This window comes from Hippopotamus amphibius, chromosome 8 (assembly GCF_030028045.1).
Source record: "Hippopotamus amphibius kiboko isolate mHipAmp2 chromosome 8, mHipAmp2.hap2, whole genome shotgun sequence".
NCBI classification, from domain to species: Eukaryota; Metazoa; Chordata; class Mammalia; order Artiodactyla; family Hippopotamidae; genus Hippopotamus; species Hippopotamus amphibius.
Window position 1 is genome coordinate 113,446,848 of NC_080193.1, and position 23,347 is coordinate 113,470,194.

The 23,347-nt window shown below is 35.0% G+C and overlaps 2 protein-coding genes across 4 annotated transcripts in view; one reads left to right on the top strand and one right to left on the bottom strand.

Annotated features, from left to right (window-relative positions):
* Positions 1 to 13: 13 nt before the first annotated feature.
* On the top strand, positions 14 to 23,053 carry OSGEPL1 (O-sialoglycoprotein endopeptidase like 1). Of its 3 annotated transcripts, none has more exons than XM_057744414.1 (8): positions 1,392 to 1,521; positions 2,990 to 3,156; positions 5,496 to 5,883; positions 6,671 to 6,875; positions 6,952 to 7,100; positions 8,047 to 8,177; positions 8,301 to 8,372; positions 9,829 to 23,053. In XM_057744414.1, the coding sequence occupies exons 3-8, from the start codon at positions 5,716 to 5,718 to the stop codon at positions 9,905 to 9,907; spliced, it is 804 nt and encodes a 267-aa protein (XP_057600397.1). In that variant the 5' UTR covers positions 1,392 to 1,521; positions 2,990 to 3,156; positions 5,496 to 5,715; the 3' UTR covers positions 9,908 to 23,053. The 3 variants fall into 3 exon arrangements, with proteins under 3 accessions (XP_057600396.1, XP_057600397.1, XP_057600398.1); XM_057744415.1 differs by having other exon boundaries at positions 1,395 to 1,521; positions 2,987 to 3,156; XM_057744413.1 differs by lacking the exon at positions 2,990 to 3,156 and having other exon boundaries at positions 14 to 1,521.
* Positions 12,934 to 23,347, bottom strand: part of ANKAR (ankyrin and armadillo repeat containing) — a 67,535-nt gene continuing 57,121 nt past the window's right edge. The window contains exons 17-22 of the mRNA XM_057744412.1: positions 22,184 to 22,342; positions 21,076 to 21,193; positions 18,619 to 18,728; positions 16,835 to 17,031; positions 14,454 to 14,500; positions 12,934 to 13,181 (exon numbers count right to left, since the gene is read on the bottom strand). Coding sequence (XP_057600395.1) covers positions 12,934 to 13,181; positions 14,454 to 14,500; positions 16,835 to 17,031; positions 18,619 to 18,728; positions 21,076 to 21,193; positions 22,184 to 22,342 — 879 coding nt within the window. The remainder of the gene's footprint in view (positions 13,182 to 14,453; positions 14,501 to 16,834; positions 17,032 to 18,618; positions 18,729 to 21,075; positions 21,194 to 22,183; positions 22,343 to 23,347) is intronic.

The window sequence follows — 23,347 nt, forward strand, 5'->3', positions numbered from 1 at the left end:
GGGGCGACAGGTTCGGGCCTTCTTGCGGCTAGGAAAGGGCAGTGGATCGGCTTTGCTGCGGAAAGGAGACGAGTACTAGCTACTGTTCACGAGGAAGGAGGGTGAAATGGCTCAGCCCTCTGTGCATTGATGCTTTCGCGCGCCTGGAAAAGCGGTTCCAGTCAGAGTCCTTCGCCTTCTTAGAGCAGACAGAGACCAGCGCAGGCCAAGTGCCCACGGTTCACTTGGGATCCTTCTTGGCCGGAACGAGAAGGGCTTCGCACAAGCTTCCTTGGCTGGATTTAGTGACCCTAAATCTCATTTCTTGCGGCGCGTCTGGTGGGGCTGCACCCTCCGCAGCTGTCCTCTGTGAATAGGTCGCTCACCTCTAATCTCTGGATGCCCCCTGCTCCTGTGGAACAATTCAAGTTCCAACATCATCCGCTTTTTCCCGTTGTGTCCATTAGTGTGATAGGGAAAGAGCCTACTTAAATATCTAGAAGGTTTTAGAACAAGCGATTTGGGGGGTATGAGACTAGATACCTGGCAGTGTGAGAAAACCAGGGTGCTTTAATGATGGACTGTTGTTATTGGGGGAAAAGAGGAATTGGAGAGCTGCCTGTTATGATAAACCTGTGGCAAAAATGGAGATTTAATTCGAAAAATTGTAATTAATGGATAAAATAGGTATTAGGTTATGGTGGTTTTAGTTGAGATGTTCTTTTAAGATGAGCTTTATGAGAACACTTGTTTCTAAACTTAGACTACTAAATCTTATTTTGTGTTTTATGTTGGATCTCTGCTTTCCAACCAGATGATTAAATTTTTCTTTTGAAAGATGTTTCCAGGAAATGGAATGCATTGATTTGCATCAGTTCCATTTTGCCCTTATTGTTTGATTTTTTTTAAAACCACATTTTGTCTTAATTTTAGCTATAAAAAAATAAATAGCACTTTCCAAAGGACTATACATGCAGCTGTTGCACTGTAATATTAGCTGTTTTATAAAGAATAATCAATAGTTTGGTAAGAACAGCATACAAGTAATAGTAATACTAAAAATTTTATATCTAACTTATCGTTTTCCCTCTTAAAGAGCATTTTATTCATTTATACTCTTATTTATATTAACTGATTTCTACAGCCTTTAAAATTTTTTGCTAACGTTTACAAAACTTTCCTAAATTTTATAAAACTATATATTGAAAAATAAACCAAGTTTTCAGAATTTTACTTTACTGAATGGGCTAGTGGCTAATGTCAGTTCCAAATAATAGTTTGTTTCTTTAATTCTTTTCCAGGAATTATCAATACAGTAAATATGCTAATATTGAACAAGACAGCAGGAGTTTTTTCTAAACCATCAAAAAGGAAAATGTATGAATTTCTAAGAAGTTGTAATTTTCATCCTGGAAAACTATATCTTCATAACCTAGTACTGGGAATTGAAACCAGTTGTGATGATACAGCAGCTGCTGTGGTGGATGAAACCGGAAATATTTTGGGAGAAGCAATACATTCCCAAACCGAAGTTCATTTAAAGTGAGTAGACATTATCTTGGTATTTTCCACTTTTTTTTGAAAAACAAAGTGAAATAATTTTTTTGTATTTATTACGTATAAAAGTTAAATTTTAGGAGCTAATTTCTTCTTTTATGCAAAAGTTTCTAATAACTGCTATAGAAAACCTTAAACCTTTCAATCTGGCTTTTAGGATCTCCACAATAAGGTCCCAACCTTAGGTAATCCTGTTGCCAAAAAGAAACTAAACTCCAATACTTATCTGTGATTTTCCCTCAGTAATGTCTTTTCCTCTTTTGTCCACCTGTATGTTTCGTGGTCTCAACTGAAGTCCTAGGAAAGTATGACCTGACCTAGCCTGTGTTAATCACTGAAAAAGAAAATCCTAGTCACATTTACACATATAACTCATGTTGGTACTTAAATAATAATCTACTATTCTATTAAAGCACAGAAGGGTGCCAGGTTTATAAACTCAGATGTTTCCAAAGGGCTATCAGGCAGGTTGCATAAATAAGTGGGTTTGATATAATGTGGAAAATACCTGTTGAGGTTACTACTCAGCTCCAGCCAATTGTTGCCTTATGTTATTGCCTTTCTGTGCAGTTAGCATTTACATGTTCAAATGTCCAATACACCCCAAAATAATGAAAGGACTGTGCAACTGAGGCATGGTAATGAGTTATTGTCTGCAATAATGTAGGCCTTATGTTATTTGATCATCAGAATTTTCATGAAAAAATGGAAATCCAGAATGTTATGGTACTATCTCCCAGATTTTAAAAATTAGTAGGTAATTCAAATATATTAAAATATTGTGCAGTTCAAATATGCCTTCAAGCCATAATTTACAACATCTGTGTAGCGAAAAAGGTTGTTTTGAGATCACAAACCTGTGTTTGAATAATGAATTAGCAATTGATATTGGCTCTGACTTTGGGAAGTTCCTTATCCTCTCTGATTGTTTTCACATCCATAAAATGGGAATGATAATACCTGCCTTATAGGATTGTGGGGTGCATAACAGAAATAACACAGAATGTTATAATTAGAAATAGCATAGGTGAAGAGGCAAGTAGGCCTCTAATGGTTACATATTATATGAAAGGGACTGTGGTAGGTCTTAATAAGGCACCGTGAAATACTAGCCAGTCCTTGCCTTCAAGAAGCTTAACCTAATCTTTGAGACATGATAAATAAATAGACCTACAAGGAAAGTTAACAGTGCAAGGCAGCATAAAGTGAGTATCAAAGAAGTAGTACAGACAATAACTTATTACCATGCCTCAGTCTCAGTCCTTTCATTATTTTGGGGTGTATTGGACATTTGAACATGTAATGTTAACTGCACAGAAAGGCATAACCTAACCACTTAATCTGAATTAGGTACTCCACCCTGTTTATTCTATATCACCATAACCTGCATATTTTCTTCATAATTTCATAATTTTTATGTTTGTTTACTTATGTACGGTCTTTCCCCCAGTAGACTGTAAGCTTCATGGTGACAGGGGCTGCGTCTGTATTAACCACTACACTGCCTAGTGCCTAGCACAGCACCTGCAGGTGTCACTGGCCTTGAGAGACAGGCCTTCAGTGAATGGAGATGGAACGAATATTGTAGGCTGAGAGAGCATCATCCACAAAGGCGAAGAGGTGAGAAAGTACTGGACAAACATTAAGTTTAGCTAGCACCTAAGTCAGTTGAGAGGAATATACAGGCAAATAAACTATTTGGTACCATCTCCTCAGCTCATCTCAGCATTTATTGAATACCTACAATTGCAACACAGCATCTGAGGCACTGTGGGTACAAATATATGATCCTGTCCTCTGAGCAGCTTACCATATAAAGTTGTTTACATTCTGATTCAGCCACTGACTAGCTTTGAGACCTTGCATCATTTTCTGTGCCTCAATGTCCTTGTCTGTGAAATGGGGATAATAATGGCAACTAGCTCATAATATTGTGAAGGTTAAATGTGAATTCTTTTAAAGCATTTAGTGCAGTTCTTGACAAATAGCAAGGGCTCAAAAAACCTATTACTAGTAACAATAGTACTTCTCTTACTACTATAAATAAGTGAAGAAGACAGAGAAGTAAACAGGTAATTGTTAAATAGTATGGAAAGTGCCATAATAGAGGATTGCTTGGGAGAGGAGTCCTTATAATCAGAGCCAGAAACCCGAGGGACAATCTTGACTTCTTCCTCTCCACTCTGTATCCAAATGAGTCAGCCAGTCATAGTAAATCTACCTCCCAAATATTTCCTGAAACTTTTCTCCCCTTTCCACTTAGTTCAAGCCCTTATTGTCTCTTGCCTGGACTCTTGGCTCCAGCCTTGAGACTAAATGGTTTCACTTCCTCTTTATTAGCTTTGTTCCTTAGCCATACACTTTCCATACTGTCTGCAAATTATGAATAATTTGATTATCAATTGATTTTTATTAATCATAATTAATTCTTTGAGAATAAAGCCATGGTCTTATTCATCTCTTTTGTCTCTGATGCTTAGCATAATCCTTAGAAGATAATACATAGAAGAGGCACAGAAAGGAAAGGGAAGTAGGCAAATGGGAAGAGGAAGAGATAAGTAGAAGGGAGAGAATGTGGATTTAAAGTCTTCCAAATTCCAAGAGAGTAAAGGCTTTTCAGTAGGTGAGTGATGAGGTCAGCAATGTGCTTTTTTTCTGGCAAGACAATATAGAACAACTCCAAGGATCAGAGAATGTATCTAGGGAAGTACAGTTAGAAGGCTTTGAATAGGCTGAGTTAATGAGAGCTTTCTGAACTTGGTGGTGTCAGTAGGACAGTGCTGACCTCATCAATGGTGATAAACTTAATTAAATGTGTTAAGTGAGGGAAAGAAAGGAGATAAAAATGAGCCTTGAAATCCAAGCGATTAGGTTACTGATGCCATTAACAGAACTGAGGAATATAGAAGAAAAAGTCGCTTTGAAAAATTAAGGAAAATGGTATTGCAATATGAACATGTTGAAATAAGATCATTTCTTTTAAATATTGCCCTTATTGGCTGACACAATACATATTTTAACTATTAAATAAATATTCATTGAATGCCGTGTATATAAATCTTACAACATCAAATATTTGAAGGTTTGGGTTTTTTTTTTTTTCAAGATTAGAGGTACATCTTGCAGACCCTCTATATTTTTGCTGTGCCTCTCTGATCAGTCACATGCTGGCGAATTTTTTGCTAACAGCTTTGCTTTCTAATTCTTTATTCTTGACATTTGGAGTGGTCATCCACTGCTTGTCCTACATGGACCAAAAATCACAATTACCAGCTCTGAGAATGGATTCCCAAACTTTATTTCAGAATTGCAAGCCTTCTACTGTCCTGCCGTGGCCTCAAGTGCAGTGTGTTTAAAAATCAACTCGTCTTCTTCACAAAACTGTCTTCATGTTTCTCTCTGTTAGTATTTCTTTTCTCCTAGTCATTTCAGCTCAAGATTGGATTTATCTTTGATGCCTTGGTTCCCCTTCCCCTTATATCCAATTAATTATTACAGTTTTCAAGGCTCTCAGTCCCTTTCTTTCCATTCTCATGATCACCCAGTTTAAGATGTGCATAAATACTTTTGCAATAACCTTTTTAAAAATCTCCCCGTCTGCAGATAGTTTTCCTAAAATCCAGTTTTATCCTGTCCTTTCTTTATTCAACACTCCTTCCTTAGAATGCTTCTCAAATTTATTTCGGCGATTTCATTTATCAAGAAACAAATCTATAGGAGTTTGCTGTGTACAGTTTTGAAAAGTCAGAGACATTAAATTACATCCTTAATCATTTAAGTTCTTATAATGTAGTACACATTATAAGGCACACATAATTTGAAGATACTTGACTTACTAATGTTTTTTAGCTATATACTAATTAATTTGAAAGCATACCTTCAGCCATAATATATACTTTTTCTTTCTCTACTTTTACAATCTTAAAGTTATAAAAAGGTGTTTTTTTTGTATCTTTCAGAACAGGTGGGATTATTCCTCCAGTAGCTCAACAGCTTCACAGAGAAAATATTCAACGCATAGTGCAAGAAGCGCTCTCTGCCAGTAAAGTCTCTCCAAGTGAACTTTCAGCAATTGCAACTACCATAAAACCAGGACTTGCTTTAAGCTTGGGCGTAGGCCTATCATTTAGTTTACAACTGGTAGACCAGTTGAAAAAGCCCTTCATTCCCATTCATCATATGGAAGCTCATGCACTTACTATTAGGTTGACCAATAAAGTAGAATTTCCTTTTTTAGTTCTTTTGATTTCTGGAGGTCATTGTCTTTTGGCATTAGTTCGAGGAGTTTCAGATTTTCTGCTTCTTGGAAAGTCTTTGGACATAGCACCAGGTGACATGCTTGACAAGGTAATTATTTAAGAATTAATATCTCCATTCTTTTTTGTTAAGGTGTCTGTTTCAGCTAAATAGTAATAGATGCACTACTGCTATTCATCTAAATATTTCTGAATAATATATTAAACTGAAAAAGATTATGTGCAATAGAAGAAAAAGAAAGAGTAGTACATAATTTTATAAAAGATTCCTTCTTACCCATCCTGAATTAAGTGATACAAGGTTTACACCAGTATATAAAGGCTCAAATAGTTTGCATATACACTTATGTTTTTAATCAAATAACATAATATATGTGAAAGAAAGTACTTTGTGAAGTGTAATGTACCTTTAAAAAGTGAAATAAGTGTATATATAAGGACATAAAAGATGCACAAAGTTCTATTAAATGTTACGATTGTTGACACCACTGAGAAGCAGATTTCTTTTCCTTTGTTTTAGAATCCTAAAGCCTACTGCCTTATACAAAAAACGTGCTGCCAACAGCTGAAATGATTGGAAGAAATAGGGCAGGTTCTTATTTTTGAAGTTCATCATTAAGCAATCATTGTCATTTTCAAACCTATTTTCCATCCCCAATAGAAGAGCAAAAGTAGATAGGAAGGCAGTGATTGGCCACTATTGATCAGGTTGTCAGAAGGAGCAAGATTGTCTGTCTTGACTGACCACCAGCTATAGTTCATATTTGTAAAAGTATAGCATGTCTTATTCATCCAGGGTAAAATTCATTTCCTTTGCACCTTGGTTTCAAAATGTACAGTTTCATGACATTACAAACTTTTTTTTTTGTTTTTGCTAGGTAGCAAGAAGACTTTCTTTAATAAAACATCCAGAGTGCTCCACCATGAGTGGTGGGAAGGCTATAGAGCATTTGGCCAAACAGGGAAATAAACTGCATTTTGATTTCAAACCTCCCATGCAACGTGCTAAAAATTGTGATTTTTCTTTTTCTGGACTTCATCATGTTGTTGATAAGATGATAATGCAAAAGGAAAAAGAGGAAGGTATATTTCTAATTAGTGAAGTTGGACAAATAAGTAATACTGGGTTGTACCTAAAAATATCTGCTCATTCCTGCAGGTATTGAGAACGGGCAAATCCTGTCTTCAGCTGCAGATATTGCTGCTGCAGTACAGCATACAGTAGCCTGCCACATTGCAAAAAGAACACATCGTGCTATTCTATTTTGCAAGCAGAGAGACTTGTTATGTCAAAGTAAGGCAGTACTGGTAAGTTTTATAATTTTAGAATAGTAGTAATCCTTTGCAGTATGTTGCTTTTCTTCCCAGAACTTAATTGACCCTAAGCATAGGATGAAAAGATCTGTATGCCATATGATATTCCTGACAGTGTGAAATTATGTAGAATAAAAACTAATAGCCGGGCTTCCTAGGTGGCGCAGTGGTTAAGAATCTGTCTGCCAATGCAGGGGACACAGGTTCGATCCCTGCTCCAGGAAGATCCCACATGCCATGGAGCAACTAAGCCCGTGTGCCAAAAAAAAAAAACAACAAAAACTAATAGCCATTTCTTGTACAGGCGTGGAAACTTTATAGGATATCTATACAGCCTGTGTGGCAAAAAAGTTCAAGGCTGCATCGTATTAAATTTAAAAGAGGGTTTACAATATGAAATAAAATGCAATATAACTGCTGTTATTATTTTTAGAAAAATAGGCTGTTTCCTTCAAATTTATGTTCCTTTGATGAAATCCCTTTAAATGTGCTTACAAGCCTTTATAAATATCCTATGTAGCTGTATCTCAAACTTTATTCTTTTGAAAATTGCAAAGTGAGAAAATAGTTAAATGGTAGGTTCACAAAATGCAATATTACACAAATATCAAAGGTAATAGCTTAAGAATTATGTAGTAAAATGAAAAAAATGCTAATAAGCAAAAACTACAGGGTCTAAAATACTGTACTATGTAATGAGAAAGAGTTAGAAGAAAATGTACAAAAATGGTAGTGATCATATGGTAATATTGAAATTGTTGGTGATTTTTTTTCTTTTCCAAATGTTTATTATATAGATATATCACTTGCTCATTACCCACCTACCAAAATGTGATGTTGTCTTGTTGTATAATGCTAGTATTTTCCCCAGGTTTAGCTCACAGCTTAGCTCATATTCATATGTGATATTTGTTAATTTTGGTCTTCTCAACTTTTTCAGGTTGTATCTGGAGGCGTTGCAAGTAACTTATATATCCGAAAAGCTCTGGAAATTGTGACAAATGCAACACAATGCACTTTGCTGTGTCCTCCTCCCAGACTGTGCACTGACAACGGCATTATGATTGCATGGTAAGCCGTGGGTATTTGTGCTTCACTCGTGATTATGTAAATAGTAATTGCCATTTCATCATGCTAAATTTTCTTCCTTTGAATCTTGGACTAGTTACTTTATTTTTAATGATTCTTATTTAGGAATGGTGTTGAAAGACTGCGTTCTGGCTTGGGCGTTTTACACAACCCAGAAGGCATCCGCTATGAACCAAAGTACGTGGTACCTACCATTCATAACCTTTATGAAAGCTGCATTGTAAAAGTCAAATCCTGGATTTTGCTTTTATATTTGAGGTTTTCATTGACATTCTGTTGGTACTTGAAGAAAGATTACATTAATTCTTTTTATCTCACCTAGGCAGTAGATACCTTATAAAAAATATTTTTGTTATAGCCTTAAATTATATAAATGTTGACAAGTCATAGGTTAGAAACAGGCAGTGGGTAAGGATGATGAATTCCCTCATTTGGGACCAGAATGGAAACCATGTCCATGACCTGGACTTTTGCAGTGTCAGGACCATCTCAGCACCAGTTGCCATGCTGGAAACTTAAGGAGAATGTGCAAAAAGCATTCAGGTGTGAGACTGGGTTGTGAGTATAATTCTCCACAGGCAGCTGAGAAATGGCCAAAAGATAGCTATTTTCTGCAGGCCTTATTTCCTCTCCCAAATCAAAGTTCTAGGAGTAGCACAGTTTTTCAATTTGTTACCAAGTTCTGGTCTAAGTTAATGCTGGAATAGTAAAAATAGTAAAGCATGATTATGTTTCCTAATCCAACATAATTCTATCTTCAACATTGTTTCGTGTGCTGTTTTAAAACTTTTCAGCATTTTAGTACGTAACTATAGCTATGTGAACCATAGACTATTAAGGCTGATCATAAATGAACAGAGTTTAATCAGTAGTGGCAGAAAGAATCCCTAAAGTTGATGGCCTAGCCGCAGGTGGAATCTACCATCTGATCCAGCACTGCCTTCTTGTGGCAGTGTTGAGGCTGGAGATGATGGCTTTTTTTAGGTTGGGGTCCAGCTGAAGCCTTGTATAGGACAACATTGTAAAACAGCAGAAATCTGAGGCCAAAATTATTTACTAAGGAAGAACAGAGAAAGAGGGTAGGCTCCAAGACCTTTCCTGCCACCAGTGACAAAGGAGCAAGCCAACTTTTGAAACGTCAGAGGAGAACTGGTGCAAACCTGGGGAATTTCTAAAGTTAGAATAAATGCAGGTATGACTTTAGCTGTATGGTAAACTGTGTTTACCTTTCTAGCTTTGTAGAGCATTATAAGGCATTTTTTTGTTATTTTTTTTCTGTTTCAAATTTTTATTTATTTACAGCATTTGAGAACCATAGAACTCTTTCAAAAATATCTCATACCCAACTCATTGAATTGTATACATTAAATATGTATAGCTTTTAACATGTCAATTATACCTCAAAGTGGTTTTTAAAAATTGCCGAATTTAGATTTCTAGGCTTCCTTCACGCATTATTCTGTTTGAGGTCCTACTGTATTTGTATGTATTCAAGAACCACCATCACATATAATCACTTATACACTAGATGCATATATTGTTTGTCAGGATTCTAAGCAAATAATTTGCAGAACTAGTGACAGATCAGTAAGCAAATATTTGAAATAGTGTGATTTGTCTGATTTTGATGCAGATGTCCTCTTGGAGTAGATATATCAAAAGAAGTTGGAGAAGCTGCCATAAAAGTACCACGATTAAAAATGAAGATTTGATTTTTGCTTTTCAAAAAAAATCCCTAAAGGTAGTAATAAAGTTTTTATTTTTTGTATATCAAATATACAATATTAATTGTTCATCAAGACTTTCTTTGTTATCCTTTTACTTATGCTTGATGTTTAACCTGCTCTTCTGAGAGACTATAGTAATATGTTATAGTTGTATAATAGAGTATAGGGTTTTTTTTTATTATCAAAAACCAAAATAAAACATCTTGTGGGGAAAAGAATGTACTGATGTTGGCAAGTAGAAAGAAAAACCTTGGGGAAAATATAGCGATTCTGCTAAATCCTGCCCCCATATTATACGGGCATAGATCTTTTCCCCCCTTTCTCATAGCAGGATAGTAGAAGCTCCTACTGAAACATTAGCCTGACTTTTCTAATGAGAGAGCAATTTTAGAAGGGTAGCCAGGTCAAAGTCATGTCAGCTGAGAACAAAACAAAAGAATATATGTTAGTAATTATAAAAATATATATTATTGTGTATCTTCTCTGGAGCAAATGGATTTCTATACATTTCTTAAAATCTGAGATTTTAAGAAATATGATATGCAAGCAATCCCTTAAGTATATATTGTGCTTTTTAGTTGGCCACATATATTCACATTCATTATTTTAGAAAGTATTTTTAATCAGTGAAAATATATAAAGTGAAAAGGGTTTTGTTTTATTTTTGGATATCTTTTGAATCTGAACTTTTACTGCAGATATCATAACAGTTCATGACTTTGTTTCTGCCCAGATTAAAATAACTGAATGTACTGTCCTTTGAATATAAGGATGATGCTACTAACTATTTAATGTCCTTTGAGGGATTTTGCTAGTAGAGATTTATGTTACACCAGCCATACTGGATCAACTTGTTAACTTTCTAATTAGTGACTTGCTTTATTGAGAAACTAGAGGGTAAGGATAAAAATCTAGAATGAAAAGGCTTCTTATTTTAATCCTTCCTTAAGGTGACCTTCCTTTTGGGAAATTCCATAAGTAATTCTTTTTTCTAGAATTCTGATCATAGAATATTGCTTTATGATCCTCCATTTTATCCTGGAAATAGAAAATATAATTTATATGAGAGAACATATAGAAATAGCAACATTTATAAAGCTTACATTCTTTGATGCTGAGGTATAGGTATGATAGAATTGGCTTGTAACTATCATGTAGAAGAAACTATTAGTTTGTGAATTCACCTTTTACATTTGAATTTGTATTCTGTATCATGTGAATCTGAATACCCAGGGAGAAAGTGTATTTCCTGTGGCTGTTACAGTAAGAGTGCATATAAACTATGGAAGAAAACTGAACAAAATTTTTCCCATCATCACAGATTTTATAAAATAGGAATTAAAATTTCAAAGTATCAAAAATATTACAGATGCTACAAACACACATGTCAAAATTGAGTTCATGATATAATAAGGTAAACTACTGATAAAGAAAACAAGCATATTCTGGAAGCATTCCATATCTTTAGGTCTTTAAGTATTTAACCAGAAGGAAGGAAGAGAAAGAAGAAAGAGAGATGGGAAGGAAAAGGAAGGGAAAACACTGAACTCTATATTGGCAAGCATATGTGCCAAAGTTAGCTTATAGTACAGGTAACAGGCAGGCAATTTGCTGAAACTATCTATATATTGAGGCCTTTCTCATCTTATATATAATTTTTAAAAATAAAAAGAAAATGCAGGGTAATAAAAGCAATCTGTACAAAAGCAATCTGTACTTTGGGGCCGTACTTAAGGAGAAATACTGTAAAGTTTTAAGCGTGGTAGGATGGTCCGGCTAGGCCAAGATACTCAGGAAATGTCTGTGTTACTGAATGCAGAAAATCCGTGATCCTTAATTCTGAAACCACCTGAAGCTAGTTTCAAAGCTCAAAGTTTGCTCTCTAAAGGCTTTTTTTTTTAATGTCTACAGAGGCTTAATGTTTCCATTTATATGAATTCTTAACAGTGTTGAATAAATGACACAGGTTTTTATCATTTGAATTATTTATCCCTTTCTAGTATAAAATATGCCATTCTCCCCAGAATTCCTATATTTAGTCTCTCCACCAGGAAGTTGTGACTCAGAGCTATTAAGATAATTTTGAATTGAATTTGAAGAGCTTTTCTTATGCAGTGGTTAAGAGCACAGGCTTTGGACTGTGGCACACAGAAACCCCTAAGTACCTGTAGCTACAATCACCACCAACATTATTGTTATGTTAAGGCATGTTGGAGAAAATAACTGTTAATTAATATATATGTTCAATGCAGCCCAGGTAGACTATAGAGACAATTGAGCACAGTGGACAGAGAAAAGGGGGGCTCTTTAAAGGACCTACTCAAATCTAGTTAGCTTTTATGTTAAATCTATTTGCTGCTGTAAAATATGAGAAGCAGACATACATCAAAACTTGCACCTACTGGAAACAGTACTCTTTGGGCAAAGACATCATGTGATTCTAAGCCACAAAGAATATCACCTATTCCAGCTGCAAACCAAAGATACTCTATACATGTGGACAGTGGTCAACAGTGGTGGCCATGCTTTTTTGCCATACTTTTGTGCTTGATGGGAAATGATTACAGATTTTTTTTTAGTAAAATGTTTTTTAAAGTATATATTTCAGATTTTAGAAGACATGCATCTGTAGTATTTATCATTAAATATCTTAAGGTAGTACAGTGAGTGTTAATGTGTGGGCTACTTTGAATCAGGCCTTTTTAGCCCAGCATACCAATTTAAAAATGTGTCAGACACTTGATATATATACCAATTGTGCCACTTGTGTCAGTTGCTATATCTTAGTAGTTTAAAGTGCAGACATTCTGTTATAGAAAATTCTACTTATTTTTTGAAACCGTAACTCTGACCTGATGTTAAATTGCAGTAGACATGCTAAGGAAAGTTTAAGTATCAATATCAAGAACTTCCGTTCAAAAAGGTTACTCAGTTATGTATATTTTACCATAATTAAAAATAAAAAAATTTAAAAGACTGTTCAGGAATCCTTTTACACTGAAATGCTTTTATTAGCCTTCTGCAGGCTCCAGATTAGCTTTCTGTACATGTTTCCCAAGTTGACTCAAAACCACTATTCTTGGTCTTGATACAGTTATGATATCTGATGAAATTGCAGATGAAAAGGAAAAAATATTATGAGAAACAGTAGTCTTTTTTGTTGTTTTGAAGAGTCCCATGAAGTTAGTTACAGGAGGTATGAAAGTCAAAGAATCTCTTGGTTGAATTTTGGGTTTTAATTTTCTTCGGTGCTCTTTCCCTAAAAATTAGAGAGCCACAATTAAGTGCCTCTTTCTTAAGCCTTAAGAGCCCTAGGCATAGTCTCATTGCTTCTATTTCTATATATTTCTGTTTTCTTCACAACACTAAAACATACTAAGAGAACAGATCAGTAGCTTCCAGACTTTTAGATGCTGGAGTGCAAAAATTTGTAGGAATCAATATATGGTTCCCAACTTTTTATTATGCCACGTTGGCACTAATGGAAGCACAAATGCCAGCTACTTTAAACATCATTTTGTAAAAGAAGGGATATTTTAATGTCAAAAGAAAGGCATTATCTCAAAATGGAGGACTTTATGTGAATGAAATTAACATGATCAGAAACTTGATTATCCTTATTTTTTCTTGTTACCACAAACCTGTGAAAACTTTATCAGACTGTTACTGATATACATATCGTTATTCACAAACCAATATTAAAATGAAGGAATAATGGAACTGACTTTATTCTTTTATGTAAATTACTCTTATACTAAAGAAGTTATACAAAAACCAGACATTCTTTTACCCATGATATTCAGAAATATAGCTCCCACACATACCTAGCTTCCCCCAGATACTCCCTGAATAAATGAAGTTCTTTCCTCTCCTTTGCTTTTCCTATTCTCTTTCTATTTGTGACTCCAGCAAAGTGATCTTGATTTCAGAAGGTTCTATTTTTGCTTTTGACAGTAAAATAATATTCCAAGTAAGGCTGATTTTGGTCCTACACTAAGCACACATGAACAAGCACTAAGCATATACATAAAATCAGTAAGTAATTTATTTTCCCTATTACATGTCTAATAGGAATTGATGAGTAACAGTATAAGATCTGAACTCTGATCTCACAGGCCTAGGCCACTCAGCCATCATCTACCAACTCTGTATAAAACTCTACATAGTATCAATGGAAGCAATGTGGTCTGTGCCCTAAGAACTTATAAGATAGACAAGTGATACATGAAACAGAATAATAGCAGTCGTAATTAAAGTCATACTTACATGTTGGTTCAATAATGACATTACTATGCATGCTTATGAGGAAAAGCAAAGAGGGATTTCTGTCAAGTGACATTAGTAGAGAAGCTTTAAAAGAAATGATTAACATGAGCTTGTAAATGGGAAGATATTTTAGGTACATAGAATTAGAAAAGCAGTTTACAAGTAAACTTTTTTGGTAGTCTCTACATTTCAAATTCTTAGAAATGAATAATTGTAAAGTGTCAGGCCTAGAAAATATCTCAGAGATAAAAGAAAAATCAATTACCTTTTTTAAAGACAGGAATTATGGATGGTCCTCCATTTTTCTCCAGACTAAAAAGAAAACATTTTTATCACAAAAACTAGAAATATATAAAGACTTAGTACACTCAGGTACCATGTTCAGTGCGTAATGGTCTAATTTATACATGTGACCTGTACTAACTATGCATGTTACCTGTAGGTATTTTATATTCTGTCACTCATTTACTCACTTATCACCCAAAACATTTGGGAGAGTAAATCTGCTTGGAGTGATCAGGGAAAGCTTCATGGAAGAAGAGACACTTTAGCTAGGTTTTGAAGAAAATAGATCTTTAAAATGGATGAGGTGGGGGGGGAGGGTATTCCAGATATAGGGAATAGGATATGAAAAATTACAATACTATAAAACAATGACATGTTCAAAGGGCACTAAGTAGTCTGGTGTGATTGGAATTAAAGGTATCTGGAGACATGATGGGAGATAAGGTTGGAGAATAAAGATCAGGGCATTTTATGTATTAAGAATAAGAGAAAATTTAAACTTCATTTTCAAAGCAATGGGATACCAATGAAGTGTTTCAAGCCAAAGAATAACAAGGTATACCTAAGTTAATATGATGTGTGTGGCTTTAAAAGAAGTGTTATTTTAATCACCATCCTGTACATGTAACATCTAAATATGGTATTACAAAATTTCCCTGGTAATAAAATGTAAATCTTGATTAAAGTTAAAATATTAAAACTGCTTATTACAAACATGCTCCTGGTTAATTTGATGAGGAACATTTGCTGTCAACTTTAATGAGCACAGGCTCCAATCCGTTTAGTATGCCAACTTCATGGCTATAAGGTAACATGAAACTAGCTAATGTTAGGCTCAGATTACTTTCGTGCAGAGTCAGTTAATAAAATCATGGCTCTCTACATACTTCAAAATTTATACATCCAAAAACTCGTCTAATCTGCCATTCTTGTGGCTGAATAGGGGTGTGGGAATAGAGAAGTGGTATATACTCCAACAAAACAATGCTGTTGTGATCCCAACGGAAATCAATCTACTTTGTTTCCAGTAGTTGTATCAAGGAATATCATGTGGAACTTAATAATCTTTTAGTGCATTTCCCATAGTTTCATTTAAATCAAATTCCTTTACGGGATTGTTACGAAAATTAAAGGGAATAGTCTATATAAATGCTCTGAGTGCACAGAACTATTATTAGTTATGGGGGAAATTATTTGCTCACCAGTTCCACCTCACTTGGTAGCCATTCCTATAAGTTTACTGACCACTTGTTACTGCTTGTAATCCTGCAAGTTGAGTGTTCACAACTCCAGAGAGTGCCATTCACCTCACAGTCATTGTAGATTTGTATAGTTACTACACCCACTTTCCAGGGAATGGCAGTAAAGTGTACTGAGGAAGGGGCATCTTTTTCTGATTGCCAAAAAGTTGCCATATGGGCTAGCTGTGGGAGTGACTGTAAAATAATGCTTCCATTATTTAAACTAAATTAATTGTTTATTATTAATTAGTAAATTTTTTTTAACATTGTCAATTAAAGCAATTGTAATTTAGTTTTCCCTGGCTTATTATATAAAATTAGATAATCAGTTTGGGGTTTTCAGTTTTTCAAAGAATTCAAATTAAAGTAACTGAAGATATACTCATTTTTCTCTAAAATCGATTTATAGAACCATGATACGCTATTGGGTCCTATTCTCTTCTGTTATTGTAGAGTTAATAATATATCTTGAATAGTTCTGTTTCCTATATGTAAATAGCATTATTTGCAGAGAGTTGTAATTCAGCTACAATTACAGAAAAAGAGAAAATATGCCCATTGTAAGAAGATTCTCCTCTCCTCTCTTTTTTTCAGAAACTTAAGTTCATGATAGAACTACAACACTGAGGCAAAATCCTCTAAATAAATGCCTGGCAATCTTTGCTATAACTTCAGCCACCAGGTCTGATTTAGCCCTGTTTCTGCCCTGGGAATTTGGCCTAGCTTTGGATCAAGTCTAAAAGTCCCATTTGATGCCAAGGTCAGAGTGTCATTCCTTGTTGCCTCAGAGCTCTCAAATGTATCCCAGTCTACCAAAAAATGGCTTCCTGGATCAAACTTGGAGGCAACCAATCTTCCAAAAACTTTTCTGAAAGGTGGATGAATAATCCTGGCCAGGCAGGATCCCCCTGGTTGTATTTTTGTCTATACTCACAATTCTGTTGCTAAGTTGGAATTAAAACAGGCTTTGGCAATGGACATTTAGAATGAAATTTATCCTTTGTTATACAATGCATAGTTTCATATCAAGAATAGTTCCCCGTGTTTGTTCTTCCTTAAACTTCCTTAAAAATTCCTCTCAGTAATTTCAGTACTGCAACTTCAAAGACAGGAACAATACCTTAAGGAAGGAAGTCCCACTTTTTGTTGCATTTGAAATTCCTTTAAAAATGCTGGGTTTATACTTGCATCTCTGCTGATATTATTTGTTATACGAAGGAACTGATTAGGCTTATTCCTGCATTCCTTTAATAAGGTTCGGAAAGCATTTGCATTGTAAGTTAAATAGCCAAGAGCACTGGAGCAAGCCACGCGAACCTAAATGAAGAAGAAAGAAGTTCTCCTTAACCACTGAGCTTTGTTCTATTTTAATCTAACCTAGCGCTCTCATTAAATATTTCATAGGAAAGTCTCTGTAGCTATGTATAGCACATGTGTATGTCAGATGATGGCAATCTACAGGTGGAAGCCTAGCAGCCATATTTTTAGGGAGGGCTGTCAATTGCCATTGATTTCTAGTAGTTGTTCTCAGTCCCGACTGCATTTTAAAATCACCAGGAGTTTAAAAAAATTTAAAAAGCCCAGCAACTAAATACAGACTCTCTCAGTAGAATCTAGCACTGTGTGTTGTTTTTAAAGTGCCACAGGTGATTCTAATAGGCAGCCTGAGTAAGAACCTTTGAGTTTGAACTAACACAGTAGGTTTTAATCTTCACTGTGCATTGGAATCACCTGGATAGCTAGGAAAATCATGTCTATTCCACCCCTAGAATCTGATTTAATTACTTTGGCGGTGCATTGAACTGAACATTGGGACTTTTCAAAACTGCACTGATTGTAACATAGGAAGCCAGGTAAGAGACTATAGCATAAAATTAAGTTAAAAATATGCCGCTCAGGGAAACAACTCAATTTTCCACTGGGAAAACCAAAGAAACAAGCACAAGTATTAGGCCATGGGACTCCAGAAAAAGTAATTCTTCTTTGAAGGAAATACCTTCTGCATTTGACTGAAGTAATCAGGTTGCTAATACGAGGGTGAGTCAAAAATTACTGCACTCTGGCTGTAGAATTTATGGAAGTTTTAATACAACCAGAATGCCAATGATTTTTGACTTACACTCGTATAATTAAGAAAAGTATATTCCTGGGAAGCTCTTAGGAATAAGAAATGCCAAAAACAAATGAACATAAACCAGGCCCATGCAGGGTACCAGAAGGTTGACTTATTGGTCTTTACATTGGCATCTGACTGCTGTATATGCCCAAAATTCTTCCACGCCTTGAACACTGGTTCTGGACCAGCAGCCTTAGCTTCTGGGAACTTTTTTAAAATGCACATGTAGGGCCTACACCAAGTGTATTAGATCAAAAACTTTGAGAATGGAGCCTAGCAGTCTATAGTGTAACAAGTCCTCCAGGTGATTCCCTTGTACCCTAAAGTTGGAGCCTTAGACCCTGTGGGAAAAGCAAAGGAAACAGAGGCAAAACACTACTATGGCCAGCCTGGTCTTCACGTACCCTCACTCTAACGCTGTTTGGAAGGTAAGGAAAACTTTCCAATGGATTCCACTTTCATTTATTATAAATAATCATAGAAATGACTTCGTGATTTTAATTACAAAATATAAAATATTTTATCAATATTTATAAATTTCTGTATCATCCATGTATTTATTTGTAGACTGACTCTTAAAGATTGAAGTTAAAACGAATGTGCATGTTTTGTGGAAACCAGAATGGCGAATAGCAGATGTAGTACTAGAAAAATCATCAAATTTTGAGTTAGTAATATGAACTATTATGTAACACTCAGGCTGTGGAGAAATTAGCCCATAGAAGTGAGAGAGAATCAAATTATATTTTTAGAATATTCTATTTTAGAATTACTTTTTTTTCCCTTACCTCTTCTTGTCCTGAGTACAAATGATAGCAAAGCCGTTGGATTGTCCCTAATGTAGTAAATGCTTCTGGAATACCAGCTCTAGAATGAGCCAGGGTAGCTATTAAATTCCCTATAAGTTAAGGGAAAAAATGCCTGTGTTATTTAATTGATATAAACTTATATACTGTGCTTTCATTCACTTGCATATATTAAAAAGTATTAAAAACGCTTGAGTCACAAGACATCTCTATTAATGAAGAACTGCTGAGAAAAAGCATGCGTGTTAAATTAGAATAAACTTTCCCCAAAATTATGGTTTGGTTTTCTGTCACAAACAGTAAAAGTTAAATAGGTTAAATATTTAGGTTAAAAGTTAAATAGATTAAAAGTTAAATAGGTTAAAAGTTAAATATTTAAGAGTACAGAATTTTAAAAAATCAGAGGTTGGGCTTCCTAGGTGGCGCAGTGGTTAAGAATCCGCTTGCCAATACAGGGGACACAGGTTCGATCCCTGCTCCAGGAAGATCGCACATGCCACGGAGCAACTAAGCCCGTGTGCCAAAAGAAAAAAAAAAGAAAAAAAAAAAATCAGAGGTTTTCTTCCTCTTGGCTTCAGGATATATTTTGTTTTGAGGTTTTATGGTTTTTTTTTTTAATGACTATAAACATAATGTTTGCTGTAAGAAAATTTAATGTGCTTTTTGCAATTTAGATGGCTTTAAGAACTTAATGGTATTTTAAAATCAAGGAATGTATTGCTTATTGAAAGTTTATGATCCTTGAAATTCTTGCCATAAAAAAAATGTTTTGAGATTGAAGTAATAAAGTGATCTAGTAATTAATTAAATGTGCAGCTACCAACTTAAAATAGTTTCATTCGAATTCGTGTTTTATTTTTAGAACTTTCATGTGATACTCTTACAATATTATTGCTGTGTTGGAATTAGTGTAACACAAATTTTATGATATAAATGTATTTTTACATTTGTGGGTGGATAGTGTATTGAGGTATTAACTGAGTTTTTGTTCTTGTATTTTTTTCTAGCCTCCATTATAAGCCAGGAAGTCTTCTGTATTTATTGCCTCAGGATGAGGAGGGCTTGGTTGTATGGCCTAGAGCAAACATTGTCTAAAGATAACCTTTCTTTCAGGTTTATATTTTCAAAAGCCTGAGTTTATAAAAGGCATTATGCTGGAGGACAGGACAGAGGAGTCTTTAAAGATAGGGAGTAAGAAATGGGGAACAAATGGGGAAGGGCAGAGAATCTAAGACTAAAACAGAGATAGCAGGAGCTTTAGTGAAGAATGGTTGAGTGGTGTACATAGGAAAGCTGGACACTTGGCAATAGAAATCTCAGTCTCTGCAAAATTCTATGCTTTAGGAGCATCATCTGGAAACCATATCAACTTGGACTTGAGCATATCATTTTTTTACATTATACCTGAGGCCTGAATATCAGGCTTTGCTTGAGATACCCAAGACATGCATATGACTCCGGAAATGCATATGATTCCAATGGTGGAGTGCAGAGAAAGCCCACTAATTTTTGAGATTGTTTCTACCAGCCTGGGAAAATTAATATTTGAAAGCTAGAATAATATAGCACAGAAGAGTTTGAGGAGTAAAATTTAAACCCACTACAAGTGTAAGTTTCAGAGTCATAGAATTACTATGACATTGAATTAAGGGTGTTATTCAGATAAAAATATATCTAGTAACTTCTTTTAAACATGTATTTTTCCTAGATAGTTTTCATCAGAAAGTTTTGGTTTGCTTGAATTTATCTTCCATGCCAAGTAAGTACACTCCATAAAAATGTAATTTTATGGCAGCAAGTGGAGTTTCCTTCGCTGTGTTCAGTAATCCATTTCAGTTAAGAGAACAAATACCTTATTTATTTTTTTGGTAGTCGTTGCTCCATATGGCTCTCATTTTGATACTATTTTATGTTGTATTGAACATGATAGCTCAAGTGAGCTGATGTATTGATTATCTGGAGAGTTAGGTCTGCATAGATCATAGTCACACAATTAGCACTCTGTCAGAAACTCTGTTGGGCCATTTTGCTTTGCTATATTGCATAGCAACATAGAGAACTCTTAAATTTTAGCCAGATATGCACAGTTAGGCAAAAGGAAACCAGACAGAGGTTATCAGTATAAGTCTGCCAGTATTATTATAAATCAGTGTATAAATTTTGTTGTTGGTGGCTCATAGTTGAATTCTCATCTTACATTCCAGAAAAAAAGTAGGAGTTCAAAAAAGTAATTAGGAAATGAGAAAGGTTCTGTTTGGGGTACAGAGTCATTGTCCCATGTAGACTTAACTCTGGAGTTCCATATAGACTTACAAGAGTTCATTCTTGAAACTGTGTGACAGAATATCAGGCTTATTATTTTCTTATTGCACAGATTACAAAAAAATTTTTTTGAAAATAGTTTTATGTGGATATGATTAGCTTCTAGTTATTTCTTACCTGTCAAGACAATAGTAGTAGAATGAACTGAATACAGACTATCAACTAAAATAGTAACACCTCTTGCAGTCAAAGTAATGTGGTCCACATCTATAATGACTTTAGCTAATATAATAATCTAAAAAGAAAAAAGAGGCATAGAATCATTGAACATTTTCTACGCAGCTCCTGTGATTAACCTTTTATTTCTGAGGGGATGCTTCTCAGAAAAGAGGGGTAATTTGGTATGATTCAATAGAAGAGAAGCAAGTTGTGCAGGGAGGACCTAGAGTATGTATCCCTATCTGATCACTGCAGTGACCACTGTAGGCCATATTATTCTTTCTACAGTGTTTGCAACTTTCGCATCCTTGAAGTATGGGTTCATAGAAAATACTAAAGGTCATAGGATAGAAAAAGGAGAGAAAATAAGACCGAGAAGAATCCAGATATATATGGTTGTCTATATGATTGAAGAATTAGGTGATCAGCTAAAGATTTGCAGTTAGAAAACTTGTCTTGGACACTACCATGTTTCTCTGTCTACTTCCTTGTAAAATAGGGGTAATGAAAATAATACTGTATGCCTATCAACCTGATAGGGTTGTTATAAGCATCAGATGAGGTATAAAGGCAAAAGGGCCTTGTAGCTTGTTAAATTCTATATAAATGAAGAAATCCTCATAGATAGTGGAGTTTTTATAAGGTGGAAGAGGCTTGTGTAAAAATACTGTCCAGGGACTTCCTAGGTGGTGCAGTGGGTAAGAATCCGCCTGCCAGTGCAGAGGACATGGGTTCGATCCCTGCCCCAGGAAGATACCACATGCCGCAGAGCAACTAAGCCCATGCACCACAACTATTGAGCCTGCGCTTTAGAACCCGTGAGCCACAACTATTGAGCCCATGTGCTGCAACTACTGAAGCCCACGCACCTAGAGCCTGTGCTCTGCAACAAGAGAGGCCACCACAATGAGAAGCCTGCGCACCACAACGAAGAGTAGCCCCCACTCACCGCAACTAGAGAAAGCCCGTGTGCAGCAACAAAGACCCAACACAGCCAATAAAATAAATAAATAAAAATACTGTCCAAAGACATATTGATTTGAAGTTTTAACCTTCAATTTTATACCTGAAATGCTGCCATCACCTTCTCAGTTTCAACTGTTGATTCAAGAAAAGGTTCAAAAATTGATATGGTCATTATTCCACTTTCCAATATTAAGTATTGTTGAAAGCGATTATTGAAGGCAAAAAGGGTTAATGCATAGCCTGCTCTTAAACAAATATCCTAGGAATAGGAGAAACATGCATTATCTTTAACTTCATTTATCATGCTAATCAGGTAATAGGTTTTAATTCTTGCATGTTAACATATATTTCATTCTTATCTCTGGGAGAAAAATATGACATTATTGGGGAAAACAGATAATAGAGTTACCCCAGAATGTTACTGAACAGATAAAATAGAAAATTAGGTTGTGGTACCAGGGAAAAGAGAGAAAAAATTTTAATTTTTAAACGGAATGTTGGATTACTGATTATGCAAATGAATGCCTAAATGGTAATAGGAAACTCCATAATTTCATTAACCTTCAACTTTTTTGTTTCAACATATTTTTATTTTGGGACTTCCCTGGTGGTGCAGTGGTTAAGACTCTGAGCTCCCAATGCAGGGGGCCTGGGTTCAATCCCTGGTCAAGGAACTAGACCCCACATGCATGCCACAACTAAGGAGCACATGTGCTGCAACTAAGGAGCCTACTTGCCGCAACTAAGATACAGCTCAACCAAATAAATTAATTAAATTTAAAAAATAAAACTTTTATTTTTATTTCAACATTTTGAAATAAAGTTGATAAATCAAAACTTCTCTTGTATAGCATATGTATTGAATTTTATGCATTGTGATGATACCTATCATGTCTTAAAATAAGTACAAATGTTACAAAGTTTATTTGTAAAATTCTGCGTACTATAATGGAGAATAAAAGAAAAATGATTTCCTTTTAAAAATCACATTTTAATATTCCGGGACTGGGCAAACAGAGCAAAAGCCAATTCTCCCTTTGGCAGTCCACTTGCCAAAGATTGTTGGTCTTCTAGAAAGACCCAAAAGATAGAATCTTATCACTAAATCTTATTTTTATTATTATTTTTATTTATTTATTTATTTTTATTTTTTGGGAGGTACACCAGGTTCAATCATACTAAATCTTATTTTTAATGTTTTATATGAACACTGTAATACAGAGAGAGAGAACCATTAATCTTAGTGTGAGAGAATCAATCTTAG

What these genes read in the sequence shown, in the direction of transcription:
- OSGEPL1 (XM_057744413.1), top strand. Translation starts at nt 1,301, where the DNA reads ATGCTAATATTGAACAAGACAGCAGGAGTTTTTTCTAAACCATCAAAA. An exon ending in CAAACCGAAGTTCATTTAAA is followed by an intron (nt 1,522 to 5,495) that starts GTGAGTAGACAT and finishes TGTATCTTTCAG; the next exon opens with AACAGGTGGGATTATTCCTC. An exon ending in GCAAAAGGAAAAAGAGGAAG is followed by an intron (nt 6,876 to 6,951) that starts GTATATTTCTAA and finishes TCATTCCTGCAG; the next exon opens with GTATTGAGAACGGGCAAATC.